The 15,071-nt window shown below is 41.0% G+C and overlaps 1 protein-coding gene across 4 annotated transcripts in view; it reads left to right on the top strand.

Moving 5' to 3' along the window:
* Window positions 1-442: 442 nt before the first annotated feature.
* The window catches only part of LOC124481197 (sodium- and chloride-dependent taurine transporter-like), a 20,721-nt gene continuing 6,092 nt past the window's right edge, over window positions 443-15,071 (top strand). For 2 of the 4 annotated variants that reach the window (XM_047041063.1, XM_047041062.1), the window contains exons 1-9: window positions 5,887-6,022; window positions 7,919-8,148; window positions 8,295-8,429; window positions 10,076-10,310; window positions 11,078-11,210; window positions 11,975-12,109; window positions 12,412-12,515; window positions 12,657-12,781; window positions 14,071-14,183. In XM_047041063.1, coding sequence (XP_046897019.1) covers window positions 6,012-6,022; window positions 7,919-8,148; window positions 8,295-8,429; window positions 10,076-10,310; window positions 11,078-11,210; window positions 11,975-12,109; window positions 12,412-12,515; window positions 12,657-12,781; window positions 14,071-14,183 — 1,221 coding nt within the window. In that variant the 5' untranslated portion in view covers window positions 5,887-6,011. Of the gene's footprint in view, window positions 674-5,886; window positions 6,023-7,918; window positions 8,149-8,294; window positions 8,430-10,075; window positions 10,311-11,077; window positions 11,211-11,974; window positions 12,110-12,411; window positions 12,516-12,656; window positions 12,782-14,070; window positions 14,184-15,071 lie in introns of those variants that run through there. The other 2 variants (XM_047041064.1, XM_047041061.1) reach the window with 2 other exon arrangements.

The following is a 15,071-nucleotide window of genomic DNA, read 5'->3' as shown; positions in this document are numbered from 1 at the left end:
GTAACTTTATCCTGTAAATCGGCCACTTCTAGTGAATGGTTTCGGAGTACCAGGCTCTTACTAGACTTGAATCCTGAAACACCTTGCCAACACGCATCTGTTTGGGTTAGTTTGTCTGTGTTGGGAAGAATTAGGCTACTACAGAGCTACAAACCAATATGCACTAAACTGAACAAACACTGAAAGCAATCTGTTTTCATTCAACATGACATTCAACAACTACCAATACTACTTTATGCTTTGCAGGCCACAGGTTAGCCTACTTAACTGTCGTGTTTACTTTATTGGTTTTAGGTCCGTTAGGACGTCTTATTGGTTGATGGTCGTGTAGGCCTGGTGTTGCTAAAGCGCACAATCACTTGTTCATGTTCTTTGCCCTTTAATTCGAGATGTGCGCATGCTCATTGTGCGGAAACTGATAAGGTAAAATGAGGTGAGCGAAATGAAGAGAGCTCAGAACTGGAAATTAGCGGGAACCTGTCGCTTTAAGAATAAGCTCTCCTGTTGCATGGAGAAGCTGGTGATTTTCCACTCAAACTCATATTAAACACAGCCGCTCATAGAAACAAAGGTCATAGTGAAAAGAGCACATTTGATTTCCGATGCAATTTTTTATTGAACATTGAACGCACAAAACCAGGAACAAGACACAGCTAAAAAAAGTTTCTGAAAGGTAATTTGGCATCTTCTTTACATATCGGAATATAAAACATGTTAGGCTACTATTTTATGCTGTTTCATATTTAATGTAATTGTCATACATGTAGACATGAAGAACTGCCTGTTTTGAATGTCTAAGATCTAAAAAGCCTAGTGATTTATTGTGTCCTCATCTCAGTTTGACAGAAAAGCATCTTAGTCAATTATAGTTTGATCGTTTCATACATCCTACACACATTTAATAATGCAGGTAGTTTACCTTACCGGCATTAAAATGCTATTTTGAAGGATGCTCATTGAATTTTCTCTCCTCAAGTGTATCGTCAGAGTTCCTGTGATAGCCTTTGAATATATGCTCTTATGGATGTGCTTTATGTTAAACATTGAATATATGAAAAACAAGGTTGTGACTTTCTTGATGAGAGGCATAGCAAGACACCGCTGTAATGTTATCGACCTTAATTAGGCTACGTCTGCCTAACGATTCTTCTCTGCCCCACGTGCGTGTTTTTCCTGCCTCGTTCAGGGTGGTATCTATGACACTGAATGGGAACCATTAATCAACGGAGTCTACGGTCGGCTTAAACACTCTGGTCACTTAAAACGTTTATAATAGTTTTAGAATATGATGTGCATCCTTAACCCACTTCTTTTGTCTCCCCCCGACATCAGTGCCGCCAAAGAGACAGGGCACAGATAAGGCGTGTCCTTTTTGTAGGCTACCATTGGGGGGCAACCGAGTAGTCTACCGTTCCCCATTATTACTGTAAATACCTCTGTCAAATTGTTACGAACTGAAAATGCATGATGAAGATACATGAAAATCATTTAAGTATTTCATTTCACTCCATTATTCGGTGTGTTTTGTCCCCATATTCCAAGTTAATAGTAATAACTAGATAACGGCATGTTCTGTGACTACTATAGACAAACCATGAACACGATGTTGACAGGAACCAAACTGATAGTTACATCGACATGTCGATAATATCTAAATGGGTGGGAGCTTAAGAAAAATACCTTGTGTTAATGATCTTTTGATCGTAAACATGTTTTAGTGCACAACGTTTTGATTTTAGACTCACTCTTGATTTAGACTGGGATTTTCATTGTCATCCACTAGTCCGTTAATAGAGACATTTACATTTTTAAATGTTCCTGATCCTTGTGGTGATCTGATGAAGGCTCATTCAAACATGCTGAGCATAGACGTTTTTTTGTAATTCTTAAAATACATGCGTTTCTCTTACATTGACACATACTGGCACACTCCTGCAAGTTATAAATTAGAAACATTTCAGAGATATGGTTGAATGACATTCCAAGACAGGCTTCTGAATCCCCAAATCTTTTACATGACATAATAAAGATCCTACTGTATCGTTGTATAACTAAAGAGGGTTGTGTTGGGTGGAATCTGTTGTGTATTGGGACAACACATTGTGGAAGTAGTCACAAGTCTACCAATCTTAATTCTGATGAACCATTATGCTTTAGTCATAATACAAATATAGCTATCTAGCTTTTAAATCTAGCTTTCTACAACCATATGCAATTCTATGATGTTTAAATGGAAATCTAAAATACCTTAGATTCTATGGAAGCAAATCGTGACCAAAATTCAAATGAAAATGCATTTCCAGAAATGCATTTTCATTTTAAGAATGTGGCTGCATTATTTGACTCATAAATCAAATTAGTATTCAATCATCCTATTTGCATTTTCATTTTCTTCTTTAAGACTGCTCATTATTTCCCTTATTTAAAATGAAAACGAAAAAGACATTTGAAATTTAATTTTCAAAATATGCCCCAGCAAATAGATACCAAAATTCAATTTGAAATGTAAAATTTGAAAATGAAAATGCATTTCCAGAAATGCATTTTCATTTTAAAAACGTGGCTGCAAAATCGTGACCACAATTCAAATTCAAATGCATTTCCAGAATTGCATTTTCATTTTCAAGAACGTGGCTGCAAAATCGTGACCACAATTCAAATTCAAATGCATTTCCAGAAATGCATTTTCATTTTAAGAACGTGGCTGCAAAATCGTGACCACAATTCAAATTCAAATGTATTTCCAGAAATGCATTTTCATTTTAAGAATGTGGCTGCATTATTTGACTTATAAATCAAATTAGTACTGATTAGTACTGAGCGGACATTGCATTTTCATTTTCATGTTCTGCCCGCAAAGAACTGCCCATAATTCGAAAACGAAAATGCATTCTGAGCGGCGCAGTAGAGTGACGTCAGTAGCCGCTCTTCTTCAGCTCCCTGCTGACCGAGCTACCCATCTTGTTCGGTAGGGGGCGGTGTGCACATACGCATTGCATTACATGGCAAATGTGCCGGGAAATTGATTGAATTGCCGGGTCTTTAGAGGACGCATCACAGATCATGGCGCTCCCTCAAATTGTGCAGACACTGATAGAATTAGCTGAGCTGGTAGAAACTAATAATATATCTGAGTCTGATGCCCGTGACCGAGTAGAACAAGTCACAGAGAGCTTGGCTGCATACTCTGCCGTCACAGACGTACACATTAATGAGGTTGCCATAGTAAACCTCTCTTCAGTCCTGGAACGGCTGGATGCTGTGGAGCCTCAAATGGGACGGGGACGACCAACCATCCACATCCCGTTCGAGTCCATCGAAAACTATTTATTAAATGGTCTACTTTTTCCTGTGAAAGCAAGCTGTTTCACCTTTGGCCTGGTTCAGACAAAATCTGAATTTCCGCAATCTGAATTTGAATTTCCTCAATCTGAATTTCAAGAATCTGAATTCCTGCAATCTGAATTTTAGAATGTTTTATTTTTGGATCAAAATAATTCAGTTGTATTAAATTTGGCATACAAATAATTCAGATATTATATATTCAACAGCAATATATTTAAGTTTTATGAAATTCAACACACAAATATTTCAGATCTTTCATATTCAAATTCAGATACTTTTGTCAGCTTTCTAGCTCCATAAATCCGTTGCTTTGCATCCTCCGACGGATGGTCTGGTGGCCGACAACAGCTCCGCTATGTCCTTTATTTTTAAACCATTTAATAAATAGTTTTCGATGGACTCGAACGGGATGTGGATGGTTGGTCGTCCCCGTCCCATTTGAGGCTCCACAGCATCCAGCCGTTCCAGGACTTAAGAGAGGTTTACTGACGTCACTCTACTGCGCCGCTCAGAATGCATTTTCGTTTTCGAATTATGGGCAGTTCTTTGCGGGCAGAACATGAAAATGAAAATGCAATGTCTGCTCAGTACTAATCAGTACTAATTTGATTTATGAGTCAAATAATGCAGCCACATTCTTAAAATGAAAATGCATTTCTGGAAATACATTTGAATTTGAATTATGGTCACGATTTTGCAGCCACGTTCTTAAAATGAAAATGCATTTCTGGAAATGCATTTGAATTTGAATTGTGGTCACGATTTTGCAGCCACGTTCTTGAAAATGAAAATGCAATTCTGGAAATGCATTTGAATTTGAATTGTGGTCACGATTTTGCAGCCACGTTCTTAAAATGAAAATGCATTTCTGGAAATGCATTTTCATTTTCAAATTTTACATTTCAAATTGAATTTTGGTATCTATTTACTGGGGCATATTTTGAAAATTACATTTCAAATGTCTTTTTCGTTTTCATTTTAATTAAGGGAAAGAATGAGCAGTCTTAAAGAAGAAAATGAAAATGCAAATAGGATGATTGAATACTAATTTGATTTATGAGTCAAATAATGCAGCCACATTCTTAAAATGAAAATGCATTTCTGGAAATGCATTTTCATTTGAATTTTGGTCACGATTTGCTTCCATAAGATTCAATGTTTCGCCAGTTCATTATTACATCCAATCTGTTGATTGGTTGTATATGCTTTGATTCTTTCTGATCAGTCTACTTTAAGGATTATGATTTTAGATTACAGATCTAAAATGGTGATTATCCCCAATAATTAATTGTTAGGAATGTGACTTAATCTTCCACCCCTTTCAAAGGAAGGTGGCAAGTGCCATCAGTTAAATCTAGTTTGACTTTACGATGCAACTGAATGAAATAAGATCTCTGTCACACTACTTTGCTCTCACTCTGCCAATTTGTAACACCGCAAGGCATATCTTGTGGTCATTCACATTGTACCCTAAATGCCCTCTATAAAACGCCATCACAACTCCAACACCTATACACTGTCAAACATAGGATGTATTGTGATGTCATTTAAGAGATGGCGTGTTTTTTGTGTCTTTTTGTATTCCTATAATTATTTAATATTTTTTTTTACCTATCTTTATGATCAATAATGTAGTCATTATGTCATTCAGAAATGCACAGATTTAACATTTATCCCATCGCCACCCCAAATTCCACAAAAAAGGCAAAGGTGTTTTACATTGAACAAGCACCTCATTTTGGCAAGCATACTTATACAATCAAACGTTTTGAATAGCCTCTACCATGCCCGCTTTGTACACGTGATCTTCTTCTTGAGGATATGGCATTTAAACAGACAGGAACATCGCCTTATTAGGCATTGTTATATAGTGCCCTGTACCTGGTTTACGTTTCCTAGATAACCTACCACACATCATGCCTGAATCAAGGAACATGATTCCAAATATACCTCAGACACACATGCAGATGTTTCCCAGTGATTAAGAAGGGATATTTCTCCCTGCAAATAGTTCCCATAGAGATGTTTGGAGGTTTCGCTATGATGTGACACAGTAAGGGGATTATTATAAGGGGGTTATAATAAGAACTATGTTGGACATTTCAACACAGTGTGGGACTGACATGGTAAGAAAGTGAGGAAACAAATCTGGACCAAGTTACACAATGACGGTCTACGTTCCGTTCTGTTAAGATCATGATTCAAGAGAGTCATCTCCCCTTTAATAGCCTTTTGTCTTGAATTTTCTCTCAATGCCATGCCCCCCCCCCTTCCTCACACACTTGTCCTCAGTCCCCAATCCCCCCCAACCCCTTTATCTTTCTGCCGGTCCGCCTGCCTTGTCGCCTGTTTCAGTAACGTGAATAAGAGGTGCTTGTGACAAATGCAGGGCATGGCACTCAGCCCCAGTCTCTGCCTGTGTGTGTGATCGGGGGGGGGGGGGGGGGGGGGGGGGGGGTAGTGGAAATTTACAGTCCCTGAGTTAGTGTCTGAGTTGTTTGGTGCTGCGAAGCTTTGCCCAATCTCCACATAGGATTTAATTGTCTTTAGCTGAGGGGCGGGCCATGCTGTCAGCTTCACTTCTCGTGAGCTGTGTTGGCATAAAGGCATTCAGTACAGAGGAATGGTGACAGCTGAGGGAGAGCCACCCTACACATAGTACAGCCATGAAGGAAATGTAAGTCATCAATTAGAATTGCCTTAAGATATTTTTGAAAAAAACCTGTGTCTATGCATTATGTTTATTGGGATTGTTTTGCTTTAAATGGTATGTTTCAGATTTAACCCTGAATCCATATTTCAGGAGTGCTGTAATGAATATCTGAGGAGTATTTGATGTGTGTGAAAATACAGTTCGGCTGCATGGATTGTATATTGGATTGTATTATCTCTGAATGAGTTATCATATATACGTGGGCTATATCGGATTATCTGATCAAGCTGAGTGTTTTAGTACTTTGTAGATATTGATGACAACACAATGTTTTCCTAAAGTCTGGAGTACATCCGTTCAAGGGTGTCTGTCTTAGTCACTTGGTAGATCTCAAGGACTGTTTGCATTAGGCTTATCAGCTGGGCAGATAGCCTTCCAGCCCAGAGCAGGTGAAGGCATACAGAACAAACGAGAGAGAGGGAGTGGGGAACAGAGAATGAAAGAGGAAAAGGAAAAGAGTGGGCGAGCTGTGATCCAGTTATGTAATGAGGTTTGAGAGTGAAAAGCAGTTCAAGTTGACTTGTCATGCATAACGGAAATAAAGAGAGAAAACCCCTGAAATCAAAAAGGAAATGATTGAGCAAAAGGAGAACAAAGATAAAGGAGAAAATAGGAGGTACTCAGAGTGACAATGGATTGTTGTTCAAGCATCCATTTAATGAAAACACATGTAGTTCCCAGTGGCCTCTTTAACAAGCCTCCGCTTCTCTTCGAACCAAAAACAGAGAGGAAAGCACAGTTGTTAAGTGGCCAGTGTTAAGCTATAAAAATGGTGCGTGTGTTGCTGCTTGTGTTAGCTAACAAATTTTTGTATTTTTACTGCCTGGTGGTTTTTGCATTAATTCTATATTGTAATGGATAGGTAGATTTAAATTACTTTAAGACTTTTAGATTTAAGAAATTAAATAAGAGTAATGATTAGTTAGACATTTTTAAAATGTTTTTCTGACAAATGTGAAAATTAAAGCAGGGCAAAATTGGTTCAATATCTGTTGTAGTGCTATTGAAATCTTTTGGAGCTCAAAAGCATAGTTGTTCACCTTGTAGACTACTTTGGCTTTGTGAACTGATTGAACAATCCTAAACGTCAGTTTAGAGTGAGTTCTGTTGGAGCCAGCGAGAATAGAGCCAGCCTTTGATGCCACTCTTGGTTTTCCTAGACCTGCCAACTGTGTTCCTGTCTGATCCAGCTTTCAAAGGAAAGGAAACACTTGCCCACCAGTATTATTAACTTCACAATTAATCTGTTTTTTCCTCCTTCCTGTTTTTTGTAACACCAATCATTGAACTTGAATCAGTTGTTGACCAAATGTGTCCGAGTCAGTTTTCAGACTGCTTCTTTACCGCTCTCTATTTAGACTCTCTGGACCTCTTTGGTTTCATGCATGGAAAATGGAAACCCAACACAGAACTAACAAACCCTATATTTCTTGGAGAGGCAGTTGACTGTGTAAACACTGAGTAAATAGAAGCTCTTAGAACTTTCGGATCACAGCCAAGGCTCTCAGAATGTAAGGGAATACCTTCTTTAAATTTGGACAATGTTTGTCAAACTGCTGAAAGTATTAGGTATTATCAGATGACAGAGTTGAATGCAGAGTTATGAAGGAATATTCTGTTCAAAACAATCTTTTCCTTCGTGGATGGGAGCCAGCAGTTCCAGTGGCTGTCCTCGTTGTAGCTTCATACTAACATATTGCGGCACGTCATCTTTCTAAAGCTCTATCCTATCTCGAACATATCACATACCACTTTTCTTTCTCTTTCTTTCTCTTTCTTTCTCTTTCTTTCTCTCTTCTCTCTTCCGCTTTTTATAAATTCGTTCTACATATTGTTGTCCCCGCTGTGTCCCCTCTGTAGCATGGCACAGAAAGAGAAGCTCCAATGTCTGAAGGACTTCCATAAGGACACCTTGAAACCGTCACCAGGAAAGAGCCCAGGCACGCGGCCGGAGGATGAGGCGGAGGGCAAGCCACAACAGAGGGAGAAATGGGATAGCAAGCTCGACTTTGTCCTGTCTGTGGCCGGAGGCTTTGTTGGTTTAGGGAACGTCTGGCGATTCCCATACCTCTGCTATAAGAATGGTGGAGGTAGGCAGTGATACCCAGAAAAATTATGTGACCCCTGACCTCAATAAGGCTTCTGTGTTGGGGATATTATAAATCAAAGTACCTTTCTCTCCCTCTCTCTGACTCTTTTTCCCTTTCTTTCTCCCTCATCGTCTAACTACACCCAGGTGCTTTTCTCATCCCCTACACCATCTTCCTGTTTGGGGGAGGTCTGCCGGTGTTCTTCCTGGAGGTGGCTCTGGGCCAGTTTACTTCTGAGGGAGGCATCACCTGCTGGGCTAAGCTCTGTCCCATCTTCACTGGTGAGTGGAACTGCACACATACACACATACACGAATACATACACACACGCAAACCAGATGCAACGATACACTTCCATCCAGGATAGCCTTTAAAAGAATCCTCAACAATACGTTTTTTGACTTTTCTGACTCAAAACGCCTAAATTAGGTCCATTATTTAGTGCAGTCTGTTGCTAGGCTCTGTGTACAGACATTGTGTTCTGCTGAGGTGTCCCTCTCTGTTTCACTAGGTAATCGAACCACACTTATTTCATTAGCCTGCTCTGTGATGTGTAAAATACATGAGTCAGCCTTGCTAAGGAAGGCTACTGGAACCTAAACAGTAAACACTCCCCACATACCTCCAGGAGAGGAGCTCCATTTGCTGGCTTGGCTTGTCCATTAATGACTAGTCAAAAGACACACACACACACAGCAGCGTGCAGCCTTGGATGTGCGAAAAATTGCTGAACTCCACGTTACCATGGCAACAGAGTACAAAAACGCAAGTTTTTGCAAGTTGCCTAGTGATGAGATCTCATGCATTGGGGAGGACACCATGTTTTCATAAAATGATGCTAAACAAAGACAGATCCACCTGTTTTGATTGTCAACACCACAGTAACACGATACTGGACGTCACAGGCTGTTATTTTCAGTCCTGGCCACCAGTATATAAATAGACATATCTCTATATCTGAGTCACAACTGGCCGAGGGGTATCTTAGGTTGGCACCTACAGTCTTGTGTGCTAAGACTGGCCTGCGTAACATGCAGACTAGCAGGTAAAAGAAGAGCTACCACTGCAAACTAGCAGGAGCCAGGGCGGCTCCAGCAGCTGCTATGATACCCCTTTGGTCACAGCCTGGACGTCCTGTGGTCACAGCCTGGACATGAAGAGAGAATAGGTTAGAAAAAGACAGAGGGTGGAACCAGATCTCCAGCAGCTGCTGATAGTCTCTGAAACCATGGCATTACTGAGGCAGCTCCCATCCCACTGCCAGGATGTCTGTGGTGGGGAGACCAATGGCTGCCATTGTCATCCACACCCCTCGGGTGGTGTCACAGCCTGAGAGTGTCTGGTCTGCCTCACCCACTACCACCTCCCACACACACACACATACACACACACACATACTGTACGCACATTGGATTAATTTGTCCAACAGCTTTCCATTGGAATGTGGGGAGGAAGATGGGGGAGGCAGAAGAAGGGGAGATGACGACAGTTTATAAATAGTCCTGAAGAATGGAAGAGTACAGCAGATTTCTGAATCTAGGCTCTGACCAAAGTTTTATCTAAAAATAACATAGAAACACTAAGGCCATTATTATAGAACTTAGCACATCACTTGTAAACTGTCTTTTGAATAGGAGTTATGGATTGTCTGTGTGTTACCATAAATCTGTAGCAGAAGACTCTGAGTCTGTGAATCCTGTACAGTGACTCCTACACAGATTCTTTGCCATTCATGGCCTTTATCAGTGTTGTTATTCAGCTAAGGAATGATAGTAATGACAGTAGATATTTCCTCTTATTTTCCATCTCAACTTGATTTCAAGTGAATACGTTTAACCATAACTTACAACTTTCAAAGTCATCCTGTTAACTGTGTGTTTAATGAGGCACTAATGAGGCTCTCTTTTCCTTCCCTCTCTGCCACCAGGTATTGGTTATGCCTCTGTTGTGATCGTCTCTCTACTGAACATCTACTACATCGTGATCTTGGCCTGGGGACTCTACTACCTGTTTCAGTGCTTTCAGCCTGACCTCCCCTGGGCCAAATGCAATCAACCTTGGAACACAGTAAACTGTGTGGAGGACACAGTCCGCAAGAACAAGACACTCTGGCTGGCTGCCAATATCACCAACTTCACCTCCCCCGTTACTGAATTCTGGGAGTGAGTACTCACCAACAGCTGGGCTACATCTACAGTAACTGACACATACATACTTCATGCTGTACAGTATACACACTGACTCACACACACACACACACCAACACCCACACACAAACACTTTTACTTGTTTGAAGTCTTATGTTTTGACAGGAAATATTTCCGGTAAGATAAGTTAGCTAGCTTATAATTTAAAAGCTTCCCTCTGTCATAAGGATTTTCAGCTGAGGTTTTTGTATTCACTGCCCTATTTGTGCTATATTTGGATCAAAGATCCAAATATGTGTTATCTCTTTCTGTGGCAAAAATACTTCTAGGATGTCAAAATCACTAAATTTCATATTCCAAACTGAATAGACAGTATATTGTATCTTCATATGACAAACGAAACTGTCTAAATTCAATAAGGTTCAAAATAATGGATGGTAGCCAAACAGTATTTTCCACTTCACAGAAGTAGAAGACAACTTTGTGAAAGGGTCCTTTCACTTTTTCTGTCCAAGCTGAGCAGATGCACGTGCAGAAACAACACAGAATGGGGGGGGGGGGGGGGGGGGGGGGCTCTTCAGAGATCAATGTCTGTTCACTTTTCACTGACTTCAACTGTTGTCTCCTGGAATAAAAGTTGAGTACTGGACTACAGGGATTGTGAGGCGTGTCTTGTTTTTTTTTTTTGAATGTTTTAGGGTCGGTTGAAATGTGTGGTACTGGAATATTGTCTTAGATCCAACTTCATACTGTCACTAACCTGCTGTTTCTCCCTCTTAAAGACGCAATGTTCTGAGTATCTCCTCTGGGATTGAAGATATTGGCCCTGTGAAGTGGGACCTGGCGCTGTGTCTGCTGGCCGTGTGGGTCATCTGCTTCTTCTGCATCTGGAAGGGAGTCAGGTCCACTGGGAAAGTGAGTCCTATAGAAACATGCTCAGAGTCGGTTTGTCGTCTAGGTTTAATGTAGTTGCTTTCTCTTTTTGTACTGACTGGGCTGTAAGTGACGTAGCCTTGGTGGTTGTTGAAAACGTAGCGGGTGGCACGCAGGTTGATTTGTGTGTTTGATTAAGAGCTGTGAGTTATTGTACTGTATGTTAGGGTTTGGCCAGACTCACTGTCGACAGTCTGACAGTGTACACTTGGATCACTCTCAGCCACAGCCCTCCCTCTGTCTCTGTTTGTGGGAGAATGGACCAAGGCCAATACCCGGCTCAGAACCACTTAAGGAAACACAGTGGCTTGTGAGGAAATCGATGGGCCGTCTAGTCAGTGAGCTGTCCAGGAAAACCGTGTTTGCGGTTGTTATTCATCACTTAAACAAAACCATGAGGTAGCACCTTCAACCATGGCTTGATGACTACAAAGTGGTACATAGCTATCTGTGTGAGAGAATGTCTTCCTCATGCATGAAGCAGTGCTATCAAAACTGACTCTGCTCTTTTAGAGAAAACAATGAAAATCACTCAAATGAGTCTGCTTAAAGCCACTTCTCACCAGTAGTCCCATACATATATTGGATCTAATATCGAATCAGATATCCGTGTTTGGTTTCTCACACACAGCAGTGTGGATTTTGGTTGTGATAAACACACAAACAACACTTTCACAGTATTTCTGGTAAAACCACATTGCATCTGTATTGTTTAAATGTGCCTAATGAGTCTACTTTCTTTCTAGGTGGTGTACATCACAGCTACTTTCCCCTTCGTCATGCTTATTGTGCTGCTGGTGCGAGGAGTTACTTTGCCTGGAGCAGCTGAAGGGATCAAATTCTACCTGTATCCTAACCTGACCCGTCTTCAGGACCCTGAGGTAAGACCACACCCCTTAGACTCCTTTGGGGGATTCTCTAATTATTGTCTTTCATGAAAAAATATAAAGTACAGACATAAGAACGTTGGGTGCTAATTTAGTTTATTCTTAAAAATGTAACTTAAAGATTTAACAGTACAATAAAGAGGACAATAAAAATACAGTAAATCTAAATCATTTCTTGAAATCCCATTGCCTTTTTTTCTAACCCTGTGATGTCACTGAAGAGGGCTATCCACAGGACCTGCAGCCCCCCATGAAGACTGCAGACTGTCATCATGTTCATGCTGCTTTCTCCTTAGGTTTGGATTGATGCAGGAACCCAGATTTTCTTCTCCTATGCCATCTGCCTGGGGGCTATGACGTCACTGGGGAGCTACAACAAATACAAATACAACTGCTACAGGTGAGGCCCGTTGCCAAAGGCACAGGGGGAGATAGTAGTGAGAAAGTTGTGTCGGAGACGGTTGCGTGAAGAAAAGAGAAAATGGGAACTTCGGTTCCGTCTGTGTAAATTAACAACCTCCATGACATATGTGTGACATAGGGACTGTTTGCTGCTGGGAGGCCTCAACAGCGGTACCAGTTTTGTGTCTGGCTTCGCAATATTTTCCGTCCTGGGCTTCATGGCACAAGAGCAAGGGGTGAACATTGCCGATGTGGCAGAGTCAGGTACGAGGGTGAACGGTGAAAGTAGCAGTGATGGTGGGCACTGCTACTGAACGACAACCAAAATAGACAATGATTGGAATGTAAAACACAGTAAATGAAACAACACCCACATTTTAAGGAGTCATTTTTTGACGAAGTAGGATACTAGAAACGATAATGCTGAAATGTAGAGGTATCGGCAATTGCACTCTCCTTGAAGCCTCAAAGAAAAATCATTGTGGCTTTGGTTTGATTCATGTTCCACTTCGGCTGGGAATAGAGTCCATTGCTCTGGTTTGAGTGTTGTGTGTTTGAGCTATTGCTGCAAAATTAACTGCTGGTTTAGAGCCACTCTATGGTAGCATTTCCCCTCATGACTGCAGCTGCCCTGTCCATGCTCATGTTCATTGTCATTCTGTAGCATTAAATCTTATGGTAAGGAGTCATCCATAAGCCTGGCTCCAAGTGGATTGATCAAGAACTGCTGGTCAAGAACTGCAAAAAGAAAACTATCTGTGTTATATTACATTGTGTTTCTTTGGAATTGGGCTGTGTTGAGTCTACAGTAAGCTGTGCTCATTACTAGTTAAGTCCAGACCAAGCAGTGAGTTTTGTTCCGTCTGTTCTGTTTTTCCCCATCTTGATACTCTGTGTTTTTCAAATAAAGATGCATCTTCTTTCAGCATGCTCGCTCTGTCCAGTTAAATCCATGTTATCGCAAAGAAAATGTGTCCGTGATCTATCAAAAATCATGAACAGATCATCTAGCTGTTCTGTAAATGTTATTTATTTGAAAGATGTGCAAAGTAGTATGTGACCCTTTTGTGTTGCTATATTTGCATGGTTAAATAATACCAGATGACAAATGCTGTGTTGTCTGGATGGATATATAGATGAGTTTGCTGACAGGGTATTTGTTTAAATGTCCTTTTAGATCCCTGGTGAATTGGCTAATGCATTTAATGGAACTGTTTAGTCAATATTTGTTGCACCAGTAAACATGTGCAGGATGCTCCAGCAACATCCGAAGACTGGAAGGACCTTCTGCTTCCCGTGTTTACACTCTCACCCACCTATCAAGCCCATACATGAGACAAACACATGATAGATACTGTAACCAAACCAACCAGAGGATTAGTTGTAGTCATCCTGTCAGCATCTTCAGGACAATATTGTGAAGTTATTAAAGTATTTTTGATTATTGAAGTTTGCTTCTATTTCCCTCATACCGTCCAAGCTCAAATTAGACGGGTTAGTTAATGTTTTTCTCCCCTCCCTCTCCCCCTTCCTCTGTCTTTGCTCCCTACTAGGTCCTGGTCTGGCTTTCATTGCCTACCCTAAGGCAGTGTCAATGATGCCCCTGCCTACCTTCTGGGCTGTGCTCTTCTTCATCATGCTTCTCCTTCTTGGCCTGGACAGTCAGGTCAGTACACAGGGATGTAGGCAGCTAATGCCACATCAAGTAAGAGAGCCCCCCAACATTCTGGGAAGTGTTTGCCCTGCAGTAGCCTCCTTCTGGCTGGGCCAACACTATACAGTCGGTCCCCTGTCAGACCAAGGAGTAAAGCTGATTAACGGCTTCTCCAATCAACAGGATGGTCTCAGGGCTGACAAGTAACGAAACCCAACCCTTTTTAAAAGAGGCGGTATTTTTAACCTCCTGTTTCCAACAGAGTAATTTCACTACGACAGTATGTGAGGATTGCTTCGCATTTCACCGAAACATTCAACAACACCGTAAATCACTGTGAAATGCATGATTTACATATAAACAAACTTAACAGACAGTGTTAGTCAATAAAACCAAACATTCCAGTCATCCAGATTTGCTTCCTCTAATCTCCATTAGGATTTGATTAAGACAAGATCTGGCAAAGTAGAAAAAGTGTGCACTGGTGGGGTTCTCTCCCTATCATATTACCCACTTCTAAGGGTAATTCTACTCTGTGCTAACTCAGTCCTCTATGAGGCCAATGACACATCTTAGCCAAGTAGGAGTTGAGGATGATGCTCTGAATTTGAGCACATGCAAATACTCGTGCAAGCATGGCTATTTCCATTGCAAGTGAGAGGGAGGGTGTATTTCTCGTCCGAATAAATTGAATGCAGATTAGTTCTGCTGAATACAGTGTTGTTTAATGGTCCGTACATGCATGCCTTTGCCATGAGAGGCGTGTCTTTGTGAGAGGTGTGAGAGGTTTTTTTCTAAGGAAACCAGACTTGTTGTTTTTGTAGTTGCAGTCACTGTTGTTTTGCATGGCCAGCCAACTGGAAACTAGCCCCTCAAGTACAGCCTTGTTCTAAATGTCTC

Source organism: Hypomesus transpacificus, chromosome 18 (genome assembly GCF_021917145.1).
Source record: "Hypomesus transpacificus isolate Combined female chromosome 18, fHypTra1, whole genome shotgun sequence".
NCBI lineage: Eukaryota > Metazoa > Chordata > Actinopteri > Osmeriformes > Osmeridae > Hypomesus > Hypomesus transpacificus.
This window is presented reverse-complemented; position numbering and strand designations above follow the sequence as displayed.